At 48.5% G+C, this 14,223-nt stretch overlaps 7 protein-coding genes and 2 non-coding genes across 9 annotated transcripts in view; 5 read left to right on the top strand and 4 right to left on the bottom strand.

Moving 5' to 3' along the window:
* ASPBRDRAFT_72187 (Hsp70 family protein) overlaps positions 1 to 303 on the bottom strand; it is a gene marked incomplete at its 3' end in the record, with an annotated part of 2,429 nt that extends 2,126 nt beyond the window's left edge. Inside the window, exon 1 of the mRNA XM_067629156.1 lies at positions 64 to 303. Coding sequence (XP_067483416.1) covers positions 64 to 115 — 52 coding nt within the window. The 5' untranslated portion in view covers positions 116 to 303. The remainder of the gene's footprint in view (positions 1 to 63) is intronic.
* A 459-nt stretch (positions 304 to 762) lies between these two features.
* ASPBRDRAFT_203830 (uncharacterized protein) lies at positions 763 to 2,307 on the top strand. The gene is made up of 3 exons (XM_067621682.1): positions 763 to 1,424; positions 1,524 to 1,680; positions 1,725 to 2,307. Exons 1-3 carry the CDS (start codon positions 839 to 841, stop codon positions 2,230 to 2,232), a joined length of 1,251 nt encoding a protein of 416 aa, XP_067483415.1. The 5' UTR covers positions 763 to 838; the 3' UTR covers positions 2,233 to 2,307.
* A 729-nt stretch (positions 2,308 to 3,036) lies between these two features.
* ASPBRDRAFT_203829 (uncharacterized protein) lies at positions 3,037 to 4,483 on the bottom strand. Its single transcript, XM_067621681.1, has 2 exons — positions 4,056 to 4,483; positions 3,037 to 3,991 (listed from the first exon to the last, which is right to left on the bottom strand). The coding sequence occupies exons 1-2, from the start codon at positions 4,357 to 4,359 to the stop codon at positions 3,231 to 3,233; spliced, it is 1,065 nt and encodes a 354-aa protein (XP_067483414.1). The 5' UTR covers positions 4,360 to 4,483; the 3' UTR covers positions 3,037 to 3,230.
* A 335-nt stretch (positions 4,484 to 4,818) lies between these two features.
* Positions 4,819 to 6,744, bottom strand: ASPBRDRAFT_192333 (ATP-binding protein; the record flags this gene model as incomplete). Its single annotated transcript, XM_067620469.1, has 5 exons — positions 4,819 to 5,262; positions 5,318 to 5,658; positions 5,712 to 5,953; positions 6,016 to 6,381; positions 6,437 to 6,744. 5 exons carry the CDS (start codon positions 6,742 to 6,744, stop codon positions 4,819 to 4,821), a joined length of 1,701 nt encoding a protein of 566 aa, XP_067483413.1.
* A 325-nt stretch (positions 6,745 to 7,069) lies between these two features.
* On the top strand, positions 7,070 to 8,010 carry ASPBRDRAFT_62391 (uncharacterized protein; the record flags this gene model as incomplete). Its single annotated transcript, XM_067628366.1, is given in 3 exon segments — positions 7,070 to 7,153; positions 7,173 to 7,309; positions 7,482 to 8,010. 3 exon segments carry the CDS (start codon positions 7,070 to 7,072, stop codon positions 7,912 to 7,914), a joined length of 654 nt encoding a protein of 217 aa, XP_067483412.1. The 3' UTR covers positions 7,915 to 8,010.
* Positions 8,011 to 9,150: 1,140 nt separating this feature from the next.
* On the top strand, positions 9,151 to 9,278 carry ASPBRDRAFT_t48. Its single transcript has one exon. It is a non-coding gene; the product is annotated as a tRNA-Leu (tRNA).
* Positions 9,279 to 9,336: 58 nt separating this feature from the next.
* Positions 9,337 to 9,871, top strand: ASPBRDRAFT_396975 (uncharacterized protein). Its single transcript, XM_067624196.1, has 2 exons — positions 9,337 to 9,382; positions 9,440 to 9,871. Exon 2 carries the CDS (start codon positions 9,442 to 9,444, stop codon positions 9,682 to 9,684), a length of 243 nt encoding a protein of 80 aa, XP_067483411.1. The 5' UTR covers positions 9,337 to 9,382; positions 9,440 to 9,441; the 3' UTR covers positions 9,685 to 9,871.
* ASPBRDRAFT_t49 lies at positions 9,366 to 9,494 on the top strand. The gene has a single exon. It is a non-coding gene; the product is annotated as a tRNA-Phe (tRNA).
* A 1,956-nt stretch (positions 9,872 to 11,827) lies between the features above and the next one.
* On the bottom strand, positions 11,828 to 14,071 carry ASPBRDRAFT_203827 (Hsp70 family protein). Its single transcript, XM_067621680.1, has 8 exons — positions 13,873 to 14,071; positions 13,259 to 13,803; positions 13,138 to 13,182; positions 13,014 to 13,080; positions 12,693 to 12,967; positions 12,529 to 12,635; positions 12,325 to 12,457; positions 11,828 to 12,269 (listed from the first exon to the last, which is right to left on the bottom strand). Exons 1-8 carry the CDS (start codon positions 13,922 to 13,924, stop codon positions 11,952 to 11,954), a joined length of 1,542 nt encoding a protein of 513 aa, XP_067483410.1. The 5' UTR covers positions 13,925 to 14,071; the 3' UTR covers positions 11,828 to 11,951.
* Positions 14,072 to 14,223: the final 152 nt, after the last annotated feature.

Below are 14,223 nucleotides of genomic sequence, written 5' to 3'. Positions count from 1 at the left end.
GGAAAGGAAAGAAAAGAAAAACAATAAGAAACAAGAACAAACAAGAAGAAAGGAGGAACTTGCTGGTTTTATACGCGCCAAAATCGATGGAAACGACGATGTGGTTTTGTTCCATGGTGGACACGGTACTGGGCAACGAATTGGTTGGTTGGTTGATAAAGAGGAGATTGTGGAAAGATACTAAGGGGTATATTCAAAACCAGCTGAATACACATATACTGTGAAGGATGATGATGATGATAATGATGAGATTAAGAAAATGGAGAGGGAAGTGCAATCAGCTGGCCCTATTTATGTTTGCCGATATCTCATCTCTGGGAGGTTCGGAGTTACTACTACTCCTACTATTAACTATGATTGCTATATTTGAACAACACCAGAACGGCATCCCGTTCACACGTTCATCTCATGACCTGGCCATGTCTCTCTCTGTCACGCTTACGCACACGGGGTCCCTCCCCCTGTCTTAACTGATCTACCAGTCAATCGCATGGCATCCAAGAAGGTTTATTGCGGCTGAAACCCTCACGCGGGCTAGATTTGCGGATGGATTGATGCCTCACATCACACAAAGAGCCGGGTCGACCTAAGGGCCAAAGGGCCAATGAGCAGCAAAGGAACTGGCTGAATGGATGAATGGATGAATGAATGGATGAATGAAGATCAGTCGCCTTTCCCCCTTTTCAACCTGCGCGGTTTCCCTCCATCGTCCATCGCTCTCCTTCTCATCCACACACTCTCCCCCAAACTCTGCAATATCCTCTCTCCAACATCTCCTGAACAAACTTCAACCCAAAGTTACCTGCTTCTACTTGGTCTTTGCGTCACACTACTCATCATGGACAGCCCCCAGAGTCCCCAGATTCCCCAGAGTCCCCAGAGTCCCCAGAGCCCCCAGAGTCCCCAGAATCAGTCCAAACGCACTCTGTCGGACATGGAGGAGGAGGGGGGACCAGCTCTGTACCCTGCTCAAAAGTACCTCTGTCAGCGAAAGGAGTTTAGTAACATGATTGAGCATTATTTCAACATGGCCTTCGTGGTAGGGCCACACATGAGATCTACGCCGGAAGACTTCATGATGGGATTTTGTAAAATTGAAATGGAGGTCCACAGTTTTGCTTGGCAATATGGTAAAGCTCAACCTATGTCCCATCTCTCCAATGATGACAAACAGGCCATTATCGCCAGTCTGGAAGGACATTGTGTCCAAGATGACTGGGATAAGATTCATTCCTCCCTTCCTCCTGTTGCTCGCTTGGAGTTTGGCAAAGTCTTGCTAGAGGCCATGCTCCACCAGTTCATCTACAAAAAGTTTGCCACCTCTCCCTTCTGGCACTTGCCTGCCAAGATGGATGCAACCGACCAGCACGGGGATGCCAACTTTCACAAGAGACTTGACTATATATACGAGGAGTTCAAGCGAAGTAAGTTCCATCTCAAGTCTGCCATCCTCCTCCCCTCCCCTCCCCTCCCCCTCGCAACTAATAAGTTCAAACTCACTAACACTTGGCCCTACTCTATAGTATTGCCCGTGAATGCAGCATGGTGGAAATCAACCCTCGTGAGCATCTGCACCGTGCAAGACTTCCTCATAGGTGGTCCCGACCACACACCACTCAGTCGCGCCACGCAAGAGCATCGCGCAGCCCTCGTGAAGTCCTATGAGGAAGAGCTGCGAGGGTGCCGACTTTTCCAACTCCTACTTGATGACTCAGTGAGCCCAGAGTTGCAGGCCTCCCGCGATCTCAACTTATCCGCATTGTTCTAGAGCTTGCAGCTCGGGAGTTGATTGCCGGCCAAGCTGGTCTCTTTGGAAACCTTGTGGTTGAGCGACTGCCTGAGCTTGCAACATTTGATCAGCATTCGGATACCATGCTATCTCATTACTTTCATGCCGGCTTCGAGCCTCAACACGGTGCTCGGATTCTTCTTATGACACATCCGCGCTACAGCTATCATGATACCATTGCAGGTGTGAACTGGCGACCGTTACCTCCTATCCAACTCCTTCATGCGGGGGTTCTGACGGAGCCGACGGGGCCAGGGGCCCGGGCTCGATGGGCCGCCGCTGTTGCTGACGATATTGATCCTACCAAGTACGAGGGGGTGGACAATGATGGAGGTGAAGAAGGAAATGGCAAAGGCAAAGACGAAGGCGAGGGAGAAAATGAAGGAGAAGGAGAAGGAGGGAAGGGGGGGGAATACTACCCTACAAACATACAAAGATGGTGAATGAGCGATGGGAGAAGTAGGGAGGAAGAGTGCTTGTTATGTCTGAGCAAGAATCGTTTTGCTATTATATTTCGGGTTTACCTAGTTTCTTCTCTGTTTGTCTCTTTTTTTTTTTTTTTTTTTGCCCTTTTTACCCTTTGTTAGTTTTCAACTCTGTCGATCTTTTCATTTGTCAGTCGCTACCTTTCTATCATCAACCATCAACCACTAGATACTAATATCAACTTTCGGGCTTACCTCTTACCTCTTCTACCTTTGAACTCTCTAATTCCTCTACTAGATCCCGCCGTAGCTTAGCTCAAACCTGAACCCCAAGCTAAACATCATCATTCCCATCCCATTATATGAATCCCCTCCAACTTCCTACACAGTACTTACGCATCTATTTTTATTCTCAGATCACTCTGTATATCCACATTAGTATAGCATACTCCTTGTCTTCCTCCGCCATACTATAAGCAAGTGGGCAATACTAGTAGTATTTATTGTTACTTTAGTAACTGTTTCCCCGAATTAGGGTTCAATTCCCTTTCGGGTTAGTAGATAGATGTATGGGTAGTTGGAATGTTTGATAATTAGATGCATGAGGTTTTGATAGAAGTATGTAGTAGAGGGTATAGGAGTGTGTCACTACTATTTAACTACTATTGTCGTCGCCGTCGTCGTCGTCGTCTCTACGGAGGTGGTGATTTTACCAGTAGTCATTAGCAACGCGCGTTCCTTATGCGCCACGTGATCATATACATGTAGGCTACACTTTCACGTGATGCACAAACTAATGTAAAAGTGTTTCACGTGATTATGGTCTTAGGTCACGTGAATGGTTGTACATGTACTCATTAGTTACTATGCATTACTGCCAAGAAACTGTGATGTGACCAGCTCATGTCAATGACTTTTTGAAACATAATCTTCGTATGAATAACACACCATAAATCAAATAAAGAAAAGAAAATTTGAAATTCTCCTCAACCTGATGGTGAACAAAGTGATCAAAACTATACCCCATCCACAGCCTCAATCCATCCACACATCGCACCCGTAACAACTGCCGCGATGGCCCACACGGCACCCCAGGCCATTGCGCCCTCGGCGTCCACCTGGTTCACTGTCCCTGCAACCTGCACGACCGTGTTCGCGAACAACATACTCGCCAGAAGCGCCGTGCGGGACACCAGCACTTGCGTCTTGCGGGACAGGGCGCCCCACGTTTTGCGGTAGGCGGTGTAGGCTAGGTACTCGCCTTCGGGGCTGGATGTTCCCTCCTTGTTCTTGTTGTTGTTGTTGTTGCTGTTCTTTTTGGAGTTTCTAGAGGATGCACCCGTCGAGCTGGCAAAGAGGAAATCGCGCGCCGCCAAGCCAGCGGGGAGGAGGGAGAGGAATAGGCCCGGGAGAGCGGCGGGACCGGCGTGGATGGCGGTGACGTCGGGGATGTCTTGGAAGTGGGTGACGAGGGTGGTGGGGAGCCATGGTGTGGCGTAGCTGAGGGAGAGGGTGACGGTAAAGATGGCAGCCGCGGCGATGGTGGTGTAGATGGTGGTTGGACGGTCGGTGAGGATGGAGCGGTTAGGGATGCGTGTGGAATCCGAGAAGGAATGGAGGGGGGTGGGATTGCGGAGGAGGACAAAGGGGAGGGTGGTGGAGAGGAGGGTGATGAAGTAGCTGGTTAGGATTGTAGTTGGGCGCAGACTGTAGAAGGTCGAGAGGAGGCTGAAGGTGGGTAGGTGAGTGAGGTAGGTGAAGGAGAGAACGTCGCGGCCTTGAGTTGCGATGAATTAGTTTCACTAATAATGATATGGGGTTATACGGGGATGAATGAATACCGTCAAAGCCCATGATCCAGGCGAGTCCAACCTCGACGGCCTTCCAGGCCATCAGACCTCCCACTTCCCACCATGTCTCGAGGTGTTTGCTCACACGGCCCAATTCGCCGAGTGTGATCCCAGTCGTCAGGGAGAAGAGAGTCGAGCTCAATGCCAAGCTGCCAAACACGGCGAGGATGAAGCGCACGGCGGGGTGGATGCGATCCAGGCGCGTCTTGTGTCGCAGCTGGCGCGTCGTCTTCTCGGCGGTGTCGTCGTCGGCTGCTGTTACCGCGGAGAGGACTTCTTTCTTGCGGGGAGCCATTGTTTTCTTGGTGGGTAGGGTTGTTTGTGAGCGGGTGTGAATTGATGGTGTGATAGACTGAGTCGGAGAGATCAGGAAGAGGGGAGGAGGGGAGGAAGGGAGGAAAGGGAGGTGTGCAAAACGACAGCAGCCAAATAAAGATGAGGCTGGGATGATGCGATGGTCAGAAAGTGCTGCCGGGCGGTGAGAGGCACCCCGGCCATGATGTCACCGTGACGATGCCCCCAAAAGAATCCAAAGGTCCAAGAATTTGATGCAGTTAGTTGGTATTCTATAAGATAGTCGTAAGTGGCTTCGAATCGGATCATCTAAATACATGGATCGGTTAAGCCACCTTCCCAACCATGTGGCACATGTAGTAGTAGTACACTCAAAAATATCCCCCGAGATCAGGTGTCCCAGAGAATCTCCCATCTGCTTCTATTTACATCGTACAGGCTGACCAGGTTGAGCTGATCTTCAGTTATCCTCCTTGTCCACTGCTTGCTCCACAACAGAGAACTCTGCCGCACCCTGCTCACGACCGTTGTGGTCCCGCATAACCAGTTGATACTTGCCCTGGTTCCAGAGGTCCTTGATCGTAAGCTCCCGAGTACGTCCCAAGCTCTCAATGTCTCCAATGCGCGTAAGAGTGCCTTCCAGGTGCTTGTCGAATCCTGGCCAGCCACAGATCTCCTTGAATGCATTCTGCATGGGCACCGAATCCGCACGCACCATCGCCCGCGAGTCGATCGTGAAGATGTTTTCATGGTCATAGCTCTGGATGAAGTCCGCGCGCGTCATAATTTGTCGCGCTTCATGGAGAGGAATCTCTGGGAGAATGTGGCCCAGTTTCGGATCATACGTCTTGTCCATTTCCTCCCCCTTGTCCACGAGTGCCTTTGCTAGCACCATTGCCGCAGACTACCTCTCGGTCAGTGCGCCGGTCTCTAATATCGACGAAGAGGGTTACACTCACAGCATATTTCTGCTGGTCCATCACATCGTCATCCATCTCAGGTCCCAGGATCCAGCACTTGTTGAGGAACCAAGTCTTCTCGGCCTCGCAGATGCTCTCACAGAGCTTCCTGTAGTCTAGAGCCTTGGCAACTCGGTTCAAGTAGGACAGTCGGCCGCCAACGAGATTGTACACTTCCTCGAGCTCCTCATGAGTCAATTCCTGGCCAAAGTACTGCTTGCGGTACTTCTTCAGGGCTTCCATTGCCCGGTCTTTAGGGAGGTCCCGCACGGGGATGACCTCCATCCTGGTAGCATACTTCTTCAGGCGTTCATAGACCCAGTACTCGTCGCTGTTGAGGACTGTTTCCGTCAATACTAACAAGTAAACGTATGGTATCTGTAATAAGGCTTACCTGTCGTCACCAGTCCACTTGCAGCCCACTGTTCGGCCCGTTGCTGGATGGCCTCAAGAAGATCCTGGCCGTCGTGATCGTCTCGAATCAGGTGCGCGCTGTTAATGATCAAGACCAAGGGCGACTTCTTGCTGCGCCTTCTGGCAAGAGCAACCTTTTCCAGTTTGTTGAAAGCACGCTCGATATCAAGAAGAGCGGTAGTGTCCCGAGGGCCCTTGATGCTGAAAAGGCTGCCGATGTAGCTGTTCAGATGGCGTCAGCACCCCAGCCCACACATAGGAGAAGAATACTCTAGTAGACCTACTCTTCGTGAAATTCATAGTCCAAAGCCTTTCCCAGACGAATCCGGAAGAGCTCGAGATCAGCATGGGCTTCGAACATGGCACACCCTTCACCATCAATCTTGCGCATGGCCTCTAGAAGCATCGACGTCTTTCCAGTCCCCTTTTCGCCTACCAGCAGGTAATACCGACCTCCGGCATGACCGGAGATGATTCTGTCCATCCTGGCTTGCTCATCGCGATGCACCCAATGCTCCTCATAGCCAGACTGGTGCTTTCCATCTTCCACACCGGCCAGCTCGAGGGCCGGATCGCCCGGTTTGAAGGCGTTTTCCATCTTCTCCAGGATGAGATACTTGTAGTATCGATGGTACGCGTATCCAACCATACTAGCAGTCATTAGCAAGAAGAAAAGATCATTGGAAGATGACAATGATATCTTACCCAAGAACAGCCATTGAAGCAAGAGTAGTAGCTGCAGACTCCCCCATCTTCAGCAACGTCGAGCGTAAAGTAGGTTCCTCTTCCGAGTCATCGCTCTTCCGTCTTTTACCTTCCTTTGTGGCATTTTGTTCGGAAGAAGGGGAGTCTGTATTTCTCCGTATCTGGCCCTGTGAGAACCCCCGTTGATAGGAGGGTGTTGTTATGCGGGCAGTAGTAGTGGTGGTGGTGGTGTTGGTTGTCCTGGGAGGCGTCCGCAGGCCAGCCCGAGAGAAAGAGATCACGGACCGTTGAACATTGCGATACAACATGGTCTCTCTGCTGAGTATCCAATACCCCTGTTAATTATCGGATAACGGTTCCGAGGGCGATTGACGATCACCCTATAATATCAAACAACAAATCTATGTATGTAAAGAAAAACTGAGATTGAATGAAAATGATAAAAGAATGTGTGGAACTTTTTGAAAGGGCAGAGATGGGTCCGGCACAGAACTGAAACACCACTCTATCTATACATTGAAAGAACCGCTGTTTCAAGAGGGAGTCGAATCCTAACAGCAACAAGGCTCCCAATGGCAGGAAATTGGGCAGAGAGGAGGTGCGGGAAAGACCAAAGCAGCGACAAATGAAGGAATGAATGAAAGAGAAGGCCAACGCACGGGGAGAAAAAGAGGTGAGTTGGAATCGGGTCCGAATCAGTACAGCTACCAAAAGTCGGTACGTACTACTTGCCCAGATCGGATTGGCGTGGAATGGTTCTCCGCTGCTGCGCCTCGCATCCCGGTCCCACCCTGTGGCTGATCATTATTCAGATCTACTCCATACTACTACTGTTGCGGATGGTGATATTTTTATAGAATTAGTAGTCGGGTGGTGTGGCATAGAGCTAGCGTTCTAATATGCGTGTTGTCACCTTATCTGACTATTTTGACATTCACTTGCAGACGTTTATCAGATTGCGTCCAGATCTTTGTTTAACTATTGACCCCTTAATCTATATCACGTGATACCCGTCCAATGCATGTTAATGTTATCGCGGCGATAGTATTATCCGTGGCTCATTGCTCGCCTCTAGGTCATCGGGAAACTCTCATCTTGTCCAGCCGTCTTCTTCATCGAATGTCCTGAATTCAGCGGCAGAGGCTATCGGGACAGGGTCGACAACTGAGGGGATCCTATGGGACACAACTGTCGCGAATTCTGAGGCAGCATTCAACAGAGATGATGTCAACGGGTTAACTGGCTTGCTGTCGAAGATAGTCTCCGAATGTTTGCAGAGCAACTCGGTCCTCGGCATCCCAAGACATATTTTACCGCGTACGGGCTGGCGCTCTTCTACTCCATGGGATATAATGGCAGCAGCGAGCTACCAGGGACCTCCGATCCATCCAAGGAAGACATTGCAGCAGATTTGCGGGAACCCGAAAGAAGATACCTCATCAATGATGGGACGTGACTACGGCCGTTGGATGTATTGAATGAGCCGGACTCTGCTTCAGGCAGTCCATAAGTACCACCTCCCAGCGTAAGAAAGATTGGTTGAAGATCTGCCCATAAGTTTAAGCGTATGCCCCGTTTGGTGCTCTTTCCTTCGACGGGATTTAGACGCCGGTCTTAGAGCTAATTTGGCCTGAAGTGCACTCACCGGTCAGGCCGCTCTCGAATGCTCGGTACTAGTGGTGTGGTATCTAACCGTCATATATGATAAACTCTACGATATACCACGACCTATAATCGCGAGTTATTAATTGCTCTACTCAGTGGCATTGGACCGAGGGACATGGTGATTGCTTTGATGCTATCTACGTGTAGGTGCCCAGTCGGGTTCCGTAAACACCAACCCTCTTCATTAACATGACTGTTAAATCCCCTCGGTCCATCGAGGGCAACCCCCAAGCAATCGTGACTATTTTTGAGTGCCTGGCAGCTATGCATCACTAGCTGGTGGTGCATGGTCCAGCTGCAGATACTACTACTAAAAGAACAGCACTAACTAACTCAAATGATCTGCCGTTATCGGATATATATACATTCAGACTAGGCTACAAGAACATGTGTCTGTCAACACCGAGCCAGAATTGTAGTACTTGTCTAGTAAATAACTATACGCAAAGGTTACATCCACATTTCATAGCATGCAAAACTGAGCTTCTATGATACAGTGACCTGATTGTCAGACCATAACCATTCCCACCATTTGTGCGAGCATAGGCCCATACATTAGGGCTGAATCACATTTTGTAGAGGTCTACCTGTATATCGAAGTGGAATCCGGGCTATCTCGATAGAAAATGGATAATGAAACTAGGCTGTTGAGTGATATATTGGAGGTCATTCTGAGCTGTAAATTCTAGTTATCCCAGATGTGCGATGACTCAACTTGCTTTCTGGGTGGGTCAGAAAGCAATAATCTACTACTCCGTAAAACCATATAGAAAAAAAAAACCCAAGATAATCATCATATATAAATGTAAACGCACGGTCACTGTAGATATGAAGAATGGGTCCCCAACGGCGATGAATAAGCGTTATGGAGCTGGAACCATTGAAAAGCGGACAATGTAAAATTCTTCCAGCGTTCCGGCAGTCGAAAACATATAAACATAGTATATATTTGACCACTGCCAACGGTACACCAACGGCAACAAAACTTATTATGGGCCAAGTTTTCTTTCGTATATTTAAAGGAAAAGCTCAAAGAACCCCACATACGAGCCCGGATGGTCTAGTGGTAAGCTTTATCGAATCAAATATTCCACAACCCTTCATCGTCTAACAAATTCATAGGTATGATTCTCGCTTTGGGTGCGAGAGGTCCCGCGTTCGAATCGCGGTTCGGGCCTATCTTCCTTCTTTTTTGACTTTACTTTTCGTGATCATTCCCTCTCTTACCGTTTGTTTTCCATTTCCCTCGTAAATACGTATACGAGCCCGGATGGTCTAGTGGTAAGCAGCCCTCAACTAAATGTTGAGTCTCGTTTTCAGTGTCTAACTAAATAATAGGTATGATTCTCGCTTTGGGTGCGAGAGGCCCCGCGTTCGAATCGCGGTTCGGGCCCATCTCTTTTTTTTCTTATTCTCTTTGTTTTACTTTCATCCTAAGTCTTTTCTTGGTCTATTCTATTCTATTCTGTCTTTCCACAGCAGTTGTCCTTCTCAACCCCTCTCTTTTGTCTAAGGAATCATTAAACCTGTCTCTTCGACCATTTGACATGTCTGTCCCAAGAGGAGATAATGCGCCATTTTGATGATCTCTAGCTTGTTAGATTCTGAGCGATCTTATCCTTTAGAGCTGATAAAAGCCGAGAAGTGTCTATTTCACCCAATGCTTCCATGAAGACTGGAATGGAGAGGTGGGGGTTACCGGGAGTAAGCCTACTATTGATTGTCAAACCTGCGCTTGAAATGCATGCCTGCACTTATATCTATCAAATCAGGGGGTCTCTCTTGTCCATCCCTCTTTGGAAAGTCGACAAGGCCTGTAACTGCTAAACCCCATGAACACTGGTAATGATGTGAGGACTATCCTGGGGAAATACTAGTCGAGTTCTCAGAATCTGTCCCATTCAGGCCCATCTCTACGCCCAGTTCGGAGTACATGCACAGTAGCAGGCATTATCAGCCAATAATAAGTTTCTTGGCTATTCTCAACCATATTCACTTGGTAGATGTAGCAATATGTGGCATCGAGATGTGCAAGATGTGCAAACGTGATAGCGGCTGGGCAGAACCAATTCACTACGATGACTGATAGATCATCCTCCTAATGAAGCTTGATCTGGCCTAAGAAGCTGACACCATACCCTCGTATATTATCCACATCCTCTATTTTGCATACAGTCAGTTCCTGATAACCAATTTTTCAGACCCTCCATTTCCTGTCATCGCCTACCTTCTGAGCTTAGACAACATGAAAATAACACCTAGGATCTTTTCCTCTTGTCAATATGGCCCTCGTAAGGCTAGACGCGTGAAACAATACCCATGCATAAGGCACAGTATGGTCCAGAAGGCGTAACAGATGAGAAGAGCTTGTACTGTCCTTGTTACCCTCCGAAACCCGAGACACTTTCCGCAGACGGGAGGGACATCACGAGCCCACTGATTACGGAGAGGATTGATCTAGCACGAGTTCTTGCTCCCTACCCTAAAGGTGTATTTCATCTTCGTCTGTCACCATCCCCCCCACGAAACAAACGCCATGGGAATACTGACACTCTCAAATCAAGCTGAAAGTGAATGCTCCTTCGATAGCCACCAACTCCGATAATTCTGGTTCTTAATCCCAAGTTCTCGTCTGCCACCATTCCTTCTCGCCACACACACGCCTCAGATGGATGCTCCATCACCACTACCACAGCGATGAGCACAATTATCTACAGAGTCTGATGCAACAAGTTAACACTTCCCAGAATAGTCTAGTCATATCTGCCTCTTTGCGTCCTTCCTTTACAAGGCCCTCCACACAGACACCACCTAGCGGAATCGCCTGCACCCAGCCAAGAAAACTGGGGGCCTTATCCTGACAGGAATATAGGGCTCCACGCACTACGATTTCCTCGTTCGCATCGGTGACCACCTGTAGAGAGAGCGGCTATTATACGAAGACTTCATCGCCAAATGAACTGCATATACAAGCATGAGGGAGGGGGCATAGGAGTCCGGGATCCGATGCAGGCGGCCGCGTCAATTTGTCAAAATTGAACAATATCCAATCCGACCGAATGATATTGAGAGGCTTTCAGGGATTGGAGATACTTTCTCATTGGTCTCGTAAATCGCCTCATTTTCTTTTCTTTTTTCGTCTGGGAAGTGGGCTTGTGGGATTTTATAAAGATATGGTTGGTCATGTATGTTATTAGGACAGGCGATATTTTCTTTCTGCCTCAAACAGAGCAAGCGCGTGGCAGGATTGAGATGCACCTGCCGCCCGGTCAGTGTGCGGTCGGTGTAGTGTGACCCTGGTGCGAGAATGTTCTGTTCCTGTAAGTGGAATGCTAGCAAGTCTAGAATACTCTACTGGGGGAAGGCTATTCCTTCATGATGATTGGAAGAAGTCCTTCCATAAGAAGGGTATAGGCTCTGACAGTGGGGGTCTTGAAAAATGATAGAAACCACTGAGATGCACGAGAGGCCTTTGAGTCAGGGGATAAGCAGTCAAGTGCTTAGTACTGTAGTGTTTGTGTTGTCATCCTCGAGTCATGTTTATGCTTCTTTAACTGCGCTTATGACAATCCTTTGGTACCGTGGTAAGGGGCAGTAGACTGTATGATTGTGCCCTAATAGGCGTACAGCTTCCGTTCATCTACTCCATCCATACGCAGTCTACATGACAGATCCTACAGAAGTAAAATCTAAGAGATGCATTTGGAAATGGCAACCTCCAATCCAGTCCGTACAGAAAATGGCATTCTAATCATCTAACTAAACCCTACATTTTAGTGTGTCCAAACCTTCTTTTCTCCTCTACCTGTCGTGCCCACAGTAACTGAAGAAGACCCCAAGCGCAGTGCTTTCACAACTCACCCTGCATGAGTATTCGTGTGTGACCAATAAGCCGAGTTCCTTCATCTACTATTCCATGCACAGCGAGATGGAGCATGCGCTCGGGAGGAAGGTGTTGTTCTTCGGACCTTACTGTGACTCGGCAGTTGATCACGACATCCAGAAGTTGCCAGTTCCCTGGGACCAGCGATAAGTTGCAGTCAATTGTTCCGACTATTATATATGGTCCCTGCTGGTCACTCTTTACCACCGTAATGGTGTGCTTTCCATCCCCAGTTCGGGTCAGTCTCATGGGGACGAGCAGGGCGTCTTCGTTGCAACGTGTTCCCTGCGAAAAGGTTAACACACCAGAAGCAACTTCACAGACCATGACCACGTATTACCTTGCGGAAAATTGGAAAATACTGATTAGGCCCTTGGACTAGATGGTAGTTTTTCCAGAACTTGAAGGACAGTTGTGAGCCCCCAAAGATACCGCACAGTGTGCTACCCGCACAAACACCTTTTACTCGATATCTATACCGTGTTAATAAATCTCGAAAAGAAGAGAATGAAATGTGCTATGACGAGGAGGGTGGTGATCGTACTCTTCAGCTGGCTGGTGGACAACGATATTAAACTCGTCTCGACACCTGCGCCGGATTCTCCCCGAGATTTCTGGAGAGCAACTAAGGCCTCCAACCAGAATTAGCCTCTGTCAAACATGTTAGCCACTTGATCCGGCGAGAGGAGCAACCAAAGGGTGGTGTACATTGATAACATTGCGTCCAACACAGATATTGGCACAATCAATTTCTTGTCGAATGTGGCCAATAATCTTGGCGGCAACCGTATCGTAGATCTCCTCCATGTCACAGTGCGGAAACTCCCTACCAGGTGCTTTTACAGGACCGCACGGGAAGTTATGCCGGGCCCAATCGACGAACGCAGGGAGCTTGGACCTTCTTGTCACCGGACGATTCACTTGACTGTTCTCCAGTGCTCTATAGATGAGCGACTGGAATTGAACGGCTCCACAGGCGTTACCTTGTAATGAATTAGTCGGGATCATGACATCCTTGGTGTTGCTTACTTGCGAAAGCAGTCAGCCGTTGGTAGTCAAACGGGGTTTGCTGGTCGACATGAATTGTAGTTATGTCCTGTTCGTTCTATTAGTATTAGGAACAGTCTGGGTGATATGGAAATGGAGCTCGTACTACAGTACTTGAGCCACAGTCGACGACCATTACTCCGTCGCCTACCTGTTGGAGAAAAGCACCAGTCATCAAGTGAACAACGTCGATCATAAGAGGCAGTGTCACTTAGTTGGATACTTACCTGGCAGAGCTGCCCCATGTTAAATCCTCCTCCATTGACGACGTATACGGCAACAGCCTCGGCCTCGGAAACAAAATGGACTCTTGCTCCGTTGAGTCTTGTGAACCCCGCTGAGTTAACAGCCTGTTCCATCTTGACATGAGCAGTCCTTGACCAAGTCGAAGGTGTGGCAAAAACGAAGTCCTGTGGCAGGCCTTCCACTGCAGGTTCGTCTTTCAGCGCAGATATGAGGTGCCCTAATATCTTGCCCAAGAAGTCTGATATAAGAAGGCAAGGATCTTCGCGTTGCCTTGGAGGTAGGTGCTCATATGTCGACTTGACAAGTTCCTTGATTAGTTCATCATTAGAGTCTTGTAAAACACGAGCGTCATCAAATATATGCTTTAACCAATAAATGCAATTCTCTTGGCGCTGAGCCTGGCGGCCAACACAGCACGACAACCCCCCCTGTGAGTAGGCAATTGCTGAAGGTATTATCGGGCTCCCGTCCAGACATAGGAATCTTGGTGGGCGATTATTAACTGCCGTAACTTGATAGGACACCACTATACAGATTGGGGCATGAGCGATGAATACAGTCAGAGAGAGGAAGCATCTAGTGGATTTGATGATACCTGTTTTGCTTGCACCAACATCAATGCCAACAACCAATCTCGAGCTCTGCATGATGACCAAGAATGAAAGAGCTTAGAACCGGAAAATGGGAGAGGGGGTGATGTTGATTGTAGGATCGGTACGGGTTCGAGACAAAGAGATCGTAGCCCTTGGTTCGTACCATTTTCATCCCCAAGTAACGGTAGTCTTTGTACATTCCCAAGATAATGAAATCGTCAGCAGGCGGGGTAAGAGAGGGTTTTTGCTGTTATTCTTGTGGCGTTTTCAGGCTTGGGAAACGAGACCAAGTCACGGGATTGGACATCGATGGCCCAGAGTGATACAAACTCCCTTCTTTCTCCTCGTCTTTC

Source organism: Aspergillus brasiliensis, assembly GCF_001889945.1.
Source record: "Aspergillus brasiliensis CBS 101740 unplaced genomic scaffold ASPBRscaffold_2, whole genome shotgun sequence".
In the NCBI taxonomy this organism is placed as follows: Eukaryota; Fungi; Ascomycota; class Eurotiomycetes; order Eurotiales; family Aspergillaceae; genus Aspergillus; species Aspergillus brasiliensis.
Note: the sequence above shows the minus strand (reverse complement) of the source record. Positions and strands in the feature narration are given on the sequence as shown.

Bases quoted from the DNA above. Each gene is read 5' to 3' on its own strand.
- ASPBRDRAFT_203830 (XM_067621682.1), top strand. From the start codon at position 839: ATGGACAGCCCCCAGAGTCCCCAGATTCCCCAGAGTCCCCAGAGTCCC. The intron at 1,425-1,523 runs GTAAGTTCCATC...CCTACTCTATAG, and splicing joins ATACGAGGAGTTCAAGCGAA to TATTGCCCGTGAATGCAGCA. The intron at 1,681-1,724 runs GTGCCGACTTTT...CAGTGAGCCCAG, and splicing joins TATGAGGAAGAGCTGCGAGG to AGTTGCAGGCCTCCCGCGAT.
- ASPBRDRAFT_203829 (XM_067621681.1), bottom strand. From the start codon at position 4,359: ATGGCTCCCCGCAAGAAAGAAGTCCTCTCCGCGGTAACAGCAGCCGAC. The intron at 3,992-4,055 runs GTATTCATTCAT...TCGCAACTCAAG, and splicing joins CTGGATCATGGGCTTTGACG to GCCGCGACGTTCTCTCCTTC.
- ASPBRDRAFT_396975 (XM_067624196.1), top strand. From the start codon at position 9,442: ATGATTCTCGCTTTGGGTGCGAGAGGCCCCGCGTTCGAATCGCGGTTC.
- ASPBRDRAFT_203827 (XM_067621680.1), bottom strand. From the start codon at position 13,924: ATGCAGAGCTCGAGATTGGTTGTTGGCATTGATGTTGGTGCAAGCAAA. The intron at 13,183-13,258 runs GTAAGTATCCAA...TTTCTCCAACAG, and splicing joins ACATGGGGCAGCTCTGCCAG to GTAGGCGACGGAGTAATGGT. The intron at 12,458-12,528 runs GTACGATCACCA...AACACGGTATAG, and splicing joins GTCCACCAGCCAGCTGAAGA to ATATCGAGTAAAAGGTGTTT.